Source organism: Zootoca vivipara, chromosome 16 (assembly GCF_965207765.1).
Source record: "Zootoca vivipara chromosome 16, rZooViv2.hap1.1, whole genome shotgun sequence".
In the NCBI taxonomy this organism is placed as follows: domain Eukaryota; kingdom Metazoa; phylum Chordata; class Lepidosauria; order Squamata; family Lacertidae; genus Zootoca; species Zootoca vivipara.
This window is the reverse complement of record NC_142599.1, coordinates 41,303,272-41,316,332: the sequence shown is the minus strand read 5'-3', so window position 1 is coordinate 41,316,332 and position 13,061 is coordinate 41,303,272. Positions and strand designations below refer to the sequence as shown.

The 13,061-nt window shown below is 54.1% G+C and overlaps 2 protein-coding genes across 15 annotated transcripts in view; both read right to left on the bottom strand.

The window, feature by feature from the left end:
• Nucleotides 1–307: 307 nt before the first annotated feature.
• Nucleotides 308–9,531, bottom strand: PEX19 (peroxisomal biogenesis factor 19). Of its 2 annotated transcripts, none has more exons than XM_088659619.1 (8): nt 9,455–9,531; nt 7,063–7,157; nt 6,336–6,501; nt 4,018–4,103; nt 3,108–3,269; nt 2,169–2,345; nt 2,023–2,067; nt 308–1,499 (listed from the first exon to the last, which is right to left on the bottom strand). In XM_088659619.1, exons 1-8 carry the CDS (start codon nt 9,525–9,527, stop codon nt 1,413–1,415), a joined length of 891 nt encoding a protein of 296 aa, XP_088515745.1. In that variant the 5' UTR covers nt 9,528–9,531; the 3' UTR covers nt 308–1,412. The 2 variants fall into 2 exon arrangements, with proteins under 2 accessions (XP_088515745.1, XP_088515746.1); XM_088659620.1 differs by having other exon boundaries at nt 6,336–6,480.
• A 1,554-nt stretch (nt 9,532–11,085) lies between these two features.
• ARHGEF11 (Rho guanine nucleotide exchange factor 11) overlaps nt 11,086–13,061 on the bottom strand; it is a 55,474-nt gene continuing 53,498 nt past the window's right edge. For all 13 annotated transcript variants that reach the window (XM_088659613.1, XM_088659615.1, XM_088659608.1 and 10 more), the window contains 2 exons: nt 12,773–12,965; nt 11,086–12,621 (listed from right to left, as the gene is read on the bottom strand). In XM_088659613.1, coding sequence (XP_088515739.1) covers nt 12,575–12,621; nt 12,773–12,965 — 240 coding nt within the window. In that variant the 3' untranslated portion in view covers nt 11,086–12,574. The remainder of the gene's footprint in view (nt 12,622–12,772; nt 12,966–13,061) is intronic.

Below are 13,061 nucleotides of genomic sequence, written 5' to 3'. Positions count from 1 at the left end.
CTTTGTAAACTTCTCTCATGTTGCCTCTTTCTTGCCTTTTCTCTAAACCAATAACTCCCAAGCACTGCATCCTTTCCTCCGAGGGGAGTCACTCTACCTCCTTGATCATATGAACGGTCCTTTTCTGAACCTTTTCTAGCTCTGCAACATCTACTTCAGAGGTGAGCCTAACGTCATCCAACTCTGAAAGCAGGGAGGGAAAGGAGGAGGGAATATTAGTCTCACACAAAACATGGTGTCTGGAGTAAGCCTCGACTACACACACACAGTGTTTCATCAAAAGAAAAAGCAGGCAAGCAAAAAGAGGTCCAGGATCAGCTCTTCCACCTTTATTTTTAATAATTATTCTTACATACACACATACACCCCCCTCCCTCTGAGGTTCTGCCAGTCTCAGGAAGGAGAGCAAACATAAACCCCAGAGCCCACCCCACCAGTCCTGGCAGGGATGAGGACGACATCACCCACCCGACTGGCCTCTCCTGGCTTTCTCTCTGGCCAAGCCCAAGTTCCCAGTGCCAAGATGGAGAGGCAGATCCCCCCTGGACCAAGAGAGGGGCAGTCTTAACCAGAGGGGCAGGGAGGGTTAGTATTAAAAAGCAGGAGTGGGAAGAGAGGGCACTCAGCAGCTGTTTGGGGAAGGGGCGTTTTCAATGTCCCCATTTAAATCAGTGCTTTCCGAAAATTGGCATCCCCATTGGGGTCAGGTGGGGCCGCTGGACACTCCCTCTTCTGCCCTGCCCAGTGTGGAGGGGATTCTGGTCCAGCGCCTACCACTTCTTGCGTGGCCCAAAACCGTCACAGAACTTCGAGGGAGCGGCACCGGCCAGCTTCCAAAAGGCAGCTTCCGAGGAACTCCAGGCAAAAAAAGTAGGACCTGCTGTTAGCGAGAACTGTAGGCCTAACACGGTGGCCCCTTGGCGGGTGCTGTCTCCTCTGACCCCTTAGCACCCCCGCCTGTCACCTGCCACCTGCCTGGCTCCCTCAAGAGTCAAGCAGGGGAGCAATTGACACACACAGCGGCTGAGCTCAATCTGTTAGTTGGTCCAGGGAAGGAGAGGGAAAGTGGGGGTGTCTCTTGCACCCCCACATACACACACACCCCAGGACCCCAGAGACGGCAGCAGCAGCAGCAGGCCATGTCCATTTACATCCCTTGAGACTTTCTGAAAGCCTCTAACTTGTATCATCCTATTTGGATTTTTTGTTATAAAGTTCCCCCGCACACATACAGAGACATATTAACACAGTCAGCCCAGCCCTTTTTAGGCACCTGGTGATTGAAGAAAACCAAAATAAAAGGAGGTGAGGGGGAAGAGAATCAGCCCCCCCCCAACCCCTGACACAGTAATGCTCTTCTGGGGACCCCTCTGCCGCATTCCTCCCAGTCCACTCGCTCTGTGGGGAGGAAGTCACATTATCTGGCACTGGTCTCCTCCTCCCGAGCTGGCTGTGTCTGGCAGATTCATTCCCTCTAGGTCGAAGTTCAGGCCAGGTGGCTGCAGGAGGAAGATGGAGAGAAGGGGGAGATTAGCTGGCATCCCTGCATTGCAGGGGGTTGGACTAGATGACCCACAGGTGGCCCTCACAATTGTACGATTCTATGGAATATTTCCTGTTGTGCCGGAAGGCAGGACGTTAACCAACAAATTGCAAGAAAGGAGATTCTGACTAAACCTTAGGAAGAACTTTCTGAGAGCAAGAGCCGTTTGACATAGGAATGGGCCCTGTCTGAATGTTGGCTCTCCTTTGCAGGAGGTTTCCAAGCAGAGGTTTGTTGGCCACCTGCCAGGGATGCTTTCGCTGTGATTCCAGGGGGCTGGACTAGATGGCCCTGGGGGATCCCTTCCAACCCCACAATTCTTTGATTAGCTTGCAGGAAGGAAAGGCGTGGGCAGAATTAACAAGGGAGCTGTGGTCCAAGTACATCTGGAGGAAGAATGAAGGAAATGCAGGCAAAACAGGGGAGAAGGAGAGAGAAAGAAAGAAAATGGCCGCCACCTGCTCCCTGCCCAAACTCACCGATTCTCCCGCCAGTTCTTTGGGGGGGTGCCCGAGGTCTTGGAGCTGGAAGGCAGACAAAACAGGCAGCGGCATCAGCAAGGAAACCATGGCAGGGGGCTCAATTTCCTGCCCCCCACACCCTCTCCCCCAGCCCCCCTACCCACCTGCTGCATGAGGTCCAGGACCACCTCGAAGCGGGCCTTGTGCTCTGTGTCCCCGTCGGTGGGCAGCTCGGCCTCAAACTGCTCGCAGATCCTCCCCATGATGCTGTGCTGCTCCTGGTACTTCTCGAACTGCTCCTGCGGCAGGGAGTCACGGTGGCTCTGCAGCCATTCCGGGTACTGGGGGAGGAAAGGAGGGGAGGTGGGCCAAGCTGCTCCTACATAGACGGTAGGAAGCCAGCCTTGGGCTCATCTTTTTCAGGACTGTCTCCACTAAGTGGCAGCAGAGGCTCTCCAGGGTTTCAGATGGGCATCTCTCAACCAGCCACACCTAGAGAACCTGGGCCCTTCCACTTGCTCTTTAGCACTGAGCGATGGCCCCTTTCCACTAAAAATGGAGCAGGTCCCCAGTGCTCATGGTTCTAGGTAAAGGTAAAGGGACCCCTGACCGTTAGGTCCAGTCGCGGACGACTCTGGGGTTGCGGTGCTCATCTCGCGTTATTGGCCGAGGGGGCCGGCATACAGCTTCCGGGTCATGTGGCCAGCATGACAAAGCCGCTTCTGGCGAACCAGAGCAGCACACGGAAACACCGTTTACCCTCCCGCCGGAGCGGTACCTATTTATCTACTTGCACTTTGACGTGCTTTCGAACTGCTAGGTTGGCAGGAGCTGGGACTGAGCAATGGGAGCTCACCCCGTCGCAGGGATTTGAACCGCCGACCTTCTGATCGGCAAGCCCTAGGCTCTGTGGTTTAACCCACAGCGCCACCCCCGTCCCTCATGGTTCTAAAGTTAGACCATAGAGCCCATCTACACTCCTCTCCCATTCCTGCTTAGGATGCCAGGGGCTGATCCTGGGACCTTCTGCATTCAAGACAGGTGTTCTGCCACGAGCCACGTCCGTTCGCCCCCCTCCCCCGCTGTGTGCCCTTCCGCCTTACTTTCTCCGTGATCTCCTTCAGGGAGGGGTAGAGCACGTCTTTCGACAGGAGGTTCTGCATGATGCTTTGCATGATGGGCAGGAGGCTCCCTTCGCCGTCTCCTTCCTCCAAGCCGAGGCCTTCCATGGTCTTCGCAAGCTCTTCCTCAGAGACGCTGGAGTTCTGTGGGAGAAGGGGGCGGGGGGGAGCTGTTAAGAAGGTGGGGCGAGGAAGCCAACATCTTCGCGGAAGGAAAAGGCAAGCGGTGGCCTCCAGCCCTGCCGGCTGTGTACTAAGCCCACTGCCAGAGGGTGCCCCATAGGAGGCAGGGATGGCCACCAAGTCGGATGGCTTTAAAAGAGGATCAGGCCTATCCATGGAGGAGGAGAGGGCCATTGAATGCTAGTGGCCAGTCAGGGTGCTTCCGATGGCCAGTTGCTGGAAACCCCTGGAGGGAAGAGGGCTCTTGTGCTCGGATCCTGCTCTGGCTGTTTCCCTTGGGGGCATCCCAGCATATATATTCTCAACAGTGGCCAGCTGGGTGCCCCAAAGGAAATCCCCCAGGTGGGACCCTGAGCACAACAGCAGCTCTACAGTTCCCCACCACCTGTTATTCTTGCTCTTGGGCATGGAAGTTCTGCATAGAGAGCCTGGTCTTCTGGATCAGGCCAGCATCCCATCTGCTCCCAGACTCCTGTTCTCACAGCAGCCAACCCAATGCTCCAAAGGGAATCCTGCAAGCAGGCCCTGAGTGCAAGAGAAGCAGCAGAGCTCTCCCCGCTTGCAGTGAGGGCAGCAACTGGGATTTGCTGCTTCTCACGCCCCGAACAGACGTTGACGAAACGGGGTCTGCAGAGTGGACCCGCCGCTGGAAATGCAGAGGAAGCGTTTAGGAGAAGCAAGGGAGGCAGGAAAGGGTTCAGGGGTTTACCTGGAGGTCGTCTGCGTTCTTTGCCAAGCCGCTGAGCGTCTCTTTCAAGCAGGAGGTAAACTCCTGCTGGGAGCTGGAGTCACTTCCTGCAAGAAAGCGAGGGAGAAAGTGTTTAAGAGACCCTGGGAGAGGAAAATGCATTTTGTTTCCAAATGAAAAAAAAAATTATTTACTTATTTAGACCATTTCTGTACCAATTAATATGTTTTCTTAAATATTTAAATCTCTTAAGTGGTGTACGGAAACCTAAAGCAACGATTGACCACTTGAACGACAATTTTTACAAAAATATAAAGCCACACACACCTTTATATATGCGATTCCTTAGAAAGTTGAAGCAGTTTTAATCTGATCTGGTATTTTAACTTACATATGTTTTAAAGCACTGTTGTAATTTTTTTCTTGATTTTGCTGTTTTATTTTTTTCAGTAAATCGCTTTGAGGCTGTTGTTTGTTTACACAATCAAGCAGTGTACAATTTTTATGAAATAAATAACCCAGCGCCAGTTCCTTCCGTTTCTGACACACCTGCCCTCTCGGCCTCTTGGTCTCACCCAGGAGCCTTAAACGGGATGCAACCTCACCGCTCCCCCTTTCTTTATTTTGAAAGGGCACCAGAAATCCTGCAACAGGAATTTGGAGATCCCAAGGGGCTGACACTCTCTTGAGGGAAGAGGGGGTTCCCACAAAACATCCATGAACTGCCATGGCAAGGGTAGCGATTCTGTGCTGGCTTGCCCTGATGCCCCCAAATCCATCCATTGGGAAAGTTGCTTGAAGTCAGGCAATGCCGCCATTCTGACTCAATGTCAGGAAGAACCTTCCAGGGGTGAGAGCCATTGGATAGTGGAGCAGGCGACCTCGGAAGGTGGCGGGCGAGATCCCTTTCACTGGCTGTTTTAAAACAGAGGCTGGATGGCCATTGTGCCAGGGAACCTTTAGCTGTGATTCCAACTATACAGTTATGCGATTCTACGTGTTGTAGCAACAACAATAGCAGCAGCAGCCGCTCCTTCATTGGAGGTTTTTAAGCAGAAGTTGGAAGCCCACACAGCATTTTCAAAGCAACACTAGTTTGAACTCACTCAGCTGAGGCTGCGGTTAGAAAATGCATGGATCTCTTTGGGGCGTTGCGGTATTTTTAGCTAACCAGTGGGAGTCCGGGTATATGTGTGTGTGTGTTTTGAAGAGCATTCTTTTCAAAGAGCCCCTTTCAAAGTGTCAGTTTTAACACATTTTTTTGTATTTAAAAAACGACATAGCGGCAAGATCTCTTGATTGATGTAAAGCATCATGAAAGTTGCTGGGTCTAATGTTTAGATGTAGGCCCCTTAGCTTTGCTTTACAAATGTGTGATGCTTAGGGTGGGTGGGAGAGCACCCCCTCGTTGATTTCGAGAAGCGTGGAAGTCTTCATTTTGAGAAGACCGGGGTGTGAGTGTGGGCTGCTGTCCTCCAGAGGCGGTGGAACTGCACAACATTTTGGGGCGGTGTCTCATGGAATTGTGGAGTTGGAAGGGAGCCCCAGGGCTCATCTAGTCCAACCCCCTGCAATGCAGGAATTTCAGCTAATGCATCCCTGACAGATGGCCATCTAACCTCTGCTTAAAAACCTCCAAGGAAGGAGAGTCTGCCACCTTCCGAGGGAGACCGTTCCACCGTCGAGCAGCTCTTACTGTCAGAAAGTTCTTTCTGATATTTAGTCAGAATCTCCTTTCTTGTAACTTGGAGCCATGGGTGCGAGTCCTACCCTCCAGAGCAGGAGAAAACAAGCTGGCTCCATTTCCCATGTGACAGCCCTTAAGATACCGTATATTCCGGCGTATAAGACGACTGGGCGTATAAGACGACCCCCAACTTTTCCAGTTAAAATATAGAGTTTGGGATATACTTGCCGTATTAATAAAACGACCCGGCGTATAAGACGACTCCCGACTTTTGAAAAGATTTTCCTGGGTTAAAAAGTAGTCTTATACGCAGGAATATACTGTATTTATTCTGCAGGCTAAGCATCCCCAGCTCCCTCAACCATTCCTTGGTTTCCAGTCCCTTGACCATCTCAGTCACCCTCCTCTGCACACGCTCCAGCTTTTCAATATCCACCTCCAACAGAGGTGCCCAGAACTGGACACAGGACTCCAGGAGGGGTCTGACCAAGGCAGAATAAGCAGGACTATCACTTCCCTTGATCTGGGCACTACTCTTCTCTTTCTATCAATGCCCAGCTGGAGGGACCCTGCCTGGCTTTCCCCTAAGAAGAGGGGTGAAGAAAGAGGAACTCAAGAAACTCTCTCCTCTCCCCAAAAGCCACTCGCTCACCGACTCTGCCTGCTGCTTCGGAGAGCTTCTGGAACTGCTCCACAAGGTGGGGTTCCTCCTCGGCCAACTCCTTCATGGCCTTCTCGAACTCGGCAGTGGCCTGGGAGGCCAGCTCGCTATCAAAGAGGTCCTGGAAGAACTTCTCCTGTGAGGCAAAGAGTGAATCCTGGGAGGAGACCAAGTGAAATGGGTGAGACGAGCAGGGGGGCTCAGCACCCCTTGGATTTAAACCGACAGGAAGCCCTGAGTCTTGCCACCAACCCACATTAATAGCCCACAAAACATTTGCCTAGGCAGCTGGCTAAGTCCAGGGCAAAAAGGAAAATAAATAAATCTGTTCTTAAGAACTTTCCTGTCCACTCGCCTGGAAACAAAACTCACTCGCCAGAGGAGAGCAAGGCTAGGAGCTTTTTAGGAGCTCAAATCAGCGCCACACTTGGCCCTCTCTGACATCCACACAAGTTCTCGTGTGGCCAAATGGGCCCATTTTACAGAGTGGGAACTGCAAATTGTTCTCAGGATCCAGCTGCGGATTCAAGAAGCTCTAGGCCATTTCAGCCATGGGGAGAAGTAGCAATGGGCAGTCAGAGGTCCTGTCCACCCCCTACCCCTGCCGAGCCAAGGCCACCAAGATCCATCTCACTGGGAGCAAGGGGCTGCCCTCTCTTCCCAAGCTGCCCCACACGTCCCCACATTCCGAGGTGGGCACTCAGGTTGCCTGCCCTACCTTGGCAGCATCGCCAGGCGATTTCTCAGAGACGGCGGCAGTTGAAGGGGGCGGCGGTGGGACTGGCTTGGCCTTATCAAAGTCATCGAGGGCACCTAGAGAGAGGGGGGGGAGAGAAAGAAGAGTGATGATGCAAGGCAGCTGGGGGGCATTATTGAAACAGCCACCCACTCACGAGGGAGCGGACGTGAGCAGGTCTGCACCTCTCCTAAATCCAGAAGGCAAGAGAAGGGCTTCTGTGCTGGGGAGCCAGGGGTGGAATTCCCCCAAGGACAAGGCACTTTCTGGGGGCTTCCCACCACACAATGGTGCAGGAAGATCACCCCCCCCCCCCCGTGTTTCCCCAAATGGGCGACACCACTCCCTGGGGTGCACTGTAATGATCCAGGTGGGCAGGAGCAGTCTTGGGTGCAATTAGGGAGGGGCTGTGTATAAAAGTAAGGGGGCGGTGGAAGAATAAAGAAAGAATAAAATTTCATCTGTTGCGTAATGACACTTACCGATGTAACATAAAGTCAGTGGTTACTTTATTTTCCAAATGAATACACAAAATGCAAGTTATAATGGATCAGTGGCCAAGTTCGCCGAACGTTGCCACGTTTTAATAAATAACGTTATAATTTCAAGCTTCAAGGTGCCTAATTTACAACGTATTTCTTCACTACATTGTAGGATGTGGGTGGAAATATAGATACATAAAATAATTTGTCACTGCATCTCTGTCTGTTCGTTTAAAGAAGGCAGATTTCAGGGCCAAATCCGCTTCCAACCTACTCCTGAAAATGCCCAGTTCCTGAGCAGAGTCTCCTTTTCCAGACTCCACCTGGGAAGGAAGGAGCAAGTGCCAGGAGCTGTTGTGGGATCAGGGAACAGCGACACGGAGGCAAGGATCCTGCCCCTATGGAGCTCAAGGCAGATCCTGGCTCCTGTTTGCCTAACCAAAGTGGGGTTTTTTAAAGAACAGAAAGCCCAATCATTAAATTTAGCAGGGCTGCTAAATTACAGAAAGTCTGCCACCATCATCTCTGACATACTAAAGTCCTTATGAAAGGAGATAAAAGTTCAAAACAGTGAGGCAACTGACAGAAGAGAACCACCTCCACACTCTTGCCTCACCGAAGAGGATCGCTCCACATCAAGCGTTATGTCATTAAGTTGAGTAACATCAACAATCCGTGTTGAATAGGGGCAGGGGGCGCTGGGCGAGGTCCTGGGAGAGGCCAGGGTTCAAATCCTCCCACTCCGCCATGAAGTTCGCCAGGTGTGACCACAAGGTTGTTGTGGGGAGTAAAGGGGAGTGGGGGGCAAGGCACGCCACCTTGAGCTCCTTGGAGGAAAGGTGGGTCTAAATGTATACCACAGCAAAATGTTGGCCCACAACCTGTTGCACATCGTATTTTACAAAGAAAGGGCAAGGCACAAATGTCAGAAAATACACGCCCAGATGGCATTGCGAGTGCCAGTTGCGAATGAGCCCCCCAGCCAGGAGGGTCACCTGCCGCTGCAGAGGAGCCTGAGTGCAGCCTCACCCCCCTGTGCCAGCCCATGCAGAAACCCTAGAATGGTAGAGTTGGAAGGGACCCCCAAGGGTCATCCAGCCCAGCCCCCTGCAATGCAGGAATCTCAGCTAAATCATACATGACCGATGGCCATCCAACCTGTGCTTAAACATCTCCAGGGGGAGTGCAGCATGTGGGGACAGGGAGGGGGGCAGTGTGTCCAGCGATGAGAGGGCATTTATTCTCATTTGGGGAGGCGGGGCAGCGTTTTCGACTCTACCTCTTCCTGCTGGGATACTATATAGTATAAGAGATCATCCCATGTGTACACACACCTATACAGGCTTCTAACCAGGGGCATATGAAGTGGGCAGGGGGGAGAAAGAGAGAAATAAGCAGCGTATGGGGCAGCCCCTCTTAGGGAGAAATGTGGGGAGTCTCTTTAAACACCCCCGCAGCAAGGCTTCTCTTTGGGATGTGTGAACAGGGGAGGCATGTGCGGGGGGGGGTGAGCTCCCCTTTCAGATACTTGGGGGGGTGGAGAATTGAGGAGGCAGAATCTCCCCCCACCCCCATTTACACGCAACTGCTCCTCCAAAGCAGCAGGGGAGGCCTCGCAGGCAGCAGCACCAAGGTCAAGGTCCTTTGCGGGGTGGCTGAGGAAATGCGGGGAGGGGGAGGCTCTCTTTCTACCTCCTCCCCCTCTTCATTGCAGGGGGGAGGCATGAACAGACCATTCTCATTGCACGGCCAGACACGGGTGTCGCGACCCTGGTCGTGTGAACGGGGGGTGGGAGGGAAGAGGGCAGCTCCGGGGTGGGGCTTGGGTCTGCGTGTGACTTGGAGGGGGTCCCCCTCCACCACCCCCACCTCGGGGTCTCCCCTTTCCTTACTCTCGAGCAGCTCCTCCAGCTCCGCGTCCTGCTGCTGCTGCGGCTGCTGCTCTTGCGGGGCGGGCGCCGCCATGTCTGCCGGGAGGGAGGCGGGGAAGCCGGGCAGGAAGCCTCGGCCTCCTCTCCTCCTCCTCCTCGGGCGGAGCCAGCCGGAGCCTCGCCTTCCCTTCCGCCGGCCCTCCCTCCGCTCCTCCGTCGCAGCTCCGCCCTCCAGGATCGGGGCCCTTCCCCCTTCCGCTTCTCCAGGGCTACATCCAGCCAGCCCAATGGGATTACTCTGAGCAGGGCTTTGGGCCTGGAGAGCGCGTGCGCACACCCAGCCTGCAGCTTCTCAGGGCGAGCCAAAGTGGATGATTATACTGGGAAGGAATCGTAGTGTTTGCAAGGGACCCCCAAGGGTCATCTAGTCCAACCCCCTTCAACCGCGGGGGTCGCAGCTGAAGGATCCGCTTGGACCAAGAGGCACCCGGAGGGAGGGGCCCGTGTCTCCCCACGTTGCAAGGGGGTGTCTGGATGGGAAACACGCTTATTTGCAGTCAAGCCTGAGTTGGGGGAGGAGGGTCAAAACCTCCCAGGACTTGATCCCAGGGCTTCTCCGCTTTCTTCTTTCCTTGCCTTTCCTCTAAGGAGCTGGGGGAAGAAGTGGTAGCCACATTATATATTCCCAGCAGGGGCACCTTCCTCCTCCTCCTCCGGACAGCCCTTTGCCCAAGGCATCTTCATCACCACCTTCATCTTCATCACAACCAAGAGCTCAGGGAGAAGGGAGGGACTCCCCCCCAACCCGCCTTTGGGCACCTCCAGCTGTGTGCTTTTAGGGTCACCCCCTCTACCCCATTCCGCCGCTGCAAGTTACTTCAAAAGTGTTTAAACTCCTGGTGGGGCGATGGAAGGAATCCTGATTGAAAACGCATTTGTTGTGGTTCCTTTTCGGCGCCCCACAACGCACCTCGCAGGCAGGGGGGATCCCTGCAGAGAGAGCACCCTGGAAGGCTGCTTTGGCAATGGGCAGCCCACCCTGCAGGGGTGGTGCTGGGTCCTTTGGAAAACAGGCAAGGGTGCTGCTCCCGCGCCCTCCGACAGCCAGCGGGGCTTCCTGCAGCCGCTGCCAAGGCTTGGTTGCCACGGCAAATGCGGCCTACTACTCAAGCCAAAGCCTGAGCCCAGTTTGGAGGGGGCTGCCCCGGGTCCCCTAGCTGCTGAGGCAAAGGGGGGGCCTGTCACCTGCTCCCCCCAAAGTGGGCACAGAGCCCCCAGGCTCCCTCCTCAAATCCTTCCCCTCCAGGGAGACCCTCTCACTTATCCCTTAGGACTCTTCCTAACAGCCCAGTACACCCACGTTGAGCCCCCTCCCTCAGTTAGGGACCCCACTCCCACCTCACATATCCTCAGTTGCCCAACGTGCATTTCCGGCCCCCGCCCTCTCACTGCAGTCCCATTGTACCCCATTGCACCCCCAACCCAGAACAACCCCTAGAGAAGAGCTCCCCCTTATATTGCTTGCCTCCCCACTTCACACTTGGAGCCAAAGGCAGTGGAGGGGGTCCTGTTACTGTCCTTTCAGCTCTTTACCCGCTGGGATCCAGCTTCCTCCACTCCATTTTTGGTGAAAGGAAAAATCCGCACAGACGGGAGGTCAAATAATATTTTACTTTCCCCCAACTTTTCTTAAAAAACAAAAAACAAAAACCACAAACCTTTACCATCGAAAGGAAGAAAATAAAATTGGCTTTTAGCGGATTGAACAGCAAACAGTCTGGCATCTTTTTTTAAACATATATATATATCTATATATATATATCTATATATAATCTTCTATGCCTCATCCACCTGTTTCAGCGAGCGGGGGGGGGGGGGATTTCCAGGGGTTGCAAGGGACTTGCAGCTGGAGCCAGGAAGGCCCACCAGGAATCTGCACGGCCCGGCTAGGCTGGGTTGGGGGGTGGCAAGCCTGAGAACTAAGAGGGTCGCCTGCCCTCTGCTTCAGCCCAAACCCCTCCTGCACCGTGGCAAAGTCAGACTGGCCACGGGAGGAAAGAGGCTCCTCCGGGCGACTGGGGAGAGAGGCAGATTGTCATAGCACCAGCAGGCGCCCCCTCCCCAAATAAAACGGCATGAGGACCCAATTTGCAAGGCAGGCGGCCGACCTTGGCGTCACCACACCACAGCCCAGCCCTCTCCCACCTCTCACGAAGAGAGTGCCAGAGCGAAAGACAGCGATGCTTGTGGGGTGGAAGGCAGCCACTCTGCCCTGAGAGGGTTTGGTGTGGGGGCGCAGGGGAGGGAGGGAGGGAGGCCGTCGCCTGCCTGATCCCTTTGGGCTGCCATGGCTCTGAGAGTTGCAGTGGTCTTTGCTGCCCCCCACCCCCACCAACCCAGTCTGGGCTACAGGGGCCATGGGCCTTCTCCATCTTCTAGATATCCATCAGGGTATGGAGGCATAGCTTTAAAAAAAAACCCAACAACTTTTTCATATATTTACAATAACTCAATGCATATACATACATATTTATATCAAATAAGGTCTGGAAGCAGCTGGGACCTCTCTCCAGTGGAGGCGGGATCTTCCACACCATGGAGAGAAAAACAAAATAAACAAAATGGAAAAAGTGCAATTATACAGAATATATTTCCAGCTTTCATATACATTGGAAAAGCCAGTCTGTGGGGTGCATATGCAGGTGTGCATATGTACACGATTGATTCAGCCGGGCGGGGGGAGCAAATGGAGGCTACCCCCTACCCAAAATGGAAGAGACATGCAGGCAGAGAGAGAGAGAAGCGGGGGGCTCTCTCCACCTTAAGCCCCCCCCTCAAAAAAAAACCCTCCGGGAGCTTGGCTGTCCATCCTGGGAAGCCCCTGACGGGGAGAACTCCACAGATAGTCTTTTTTTCAGGGTTCAGATTAATCCAGCATGTGCTTCCCAGGGATTCCAGTTTGTCTTCTGCTCCATCACAGGTTTTGCTGCTTTTTACGTTGGCTGCTACAGGACCCCGACCGCCTCCTCAGTTCAACCCAGAGACCTCGAAAGTGGGCAGGGAAGAGGAGGGAGCAGTGATCTGCCCGTGAGCGAGTCCGCCTGCCTGCCTTCAGTCCATCCAGTTGCAAAATGCCCCTTCCTAAAGGGTCACCTCCTGGGGGCTGTCTTCAGAAAGGGAGATCTGGCCTGGAAGGGAGAGAGAAGCGGGGGGAGGGGCACTTAAGAACTGCCAAGCACAGCAGGAGTATCTCCCCCTGGTCGCGGAGCCCCCAATCTCCTCCAGGTGGAGAGAGGTGTCTGCAACAAAAGGGGAGGGGGAAAATGGGGTGCTTCTTACCAAAGGCAGCTGCTGCCTCCCCCGGAGATTGTGGGAAGGGCAGAAGGTCCTCACTGCTGGCCCTGGAGACTCGGCGGCTGTCAGGCGGTGGCTGGCTCAGCTCCGGTGGCACGCAGCCCACTGGCGTGGAGCTGTCTGTAGTAGAGCTGCCGCTCAGGGACTGCAGCAGTTCCTGGTGGGCCTTTTCAACATCCTACAAGAGAAGGACCCCAAACCGAGAGAGGGGAAGGGGCCATTAGGGATGCCTGAGAAGAAGGCCCACTGGGCTTATTCGATTACATGTTCCACG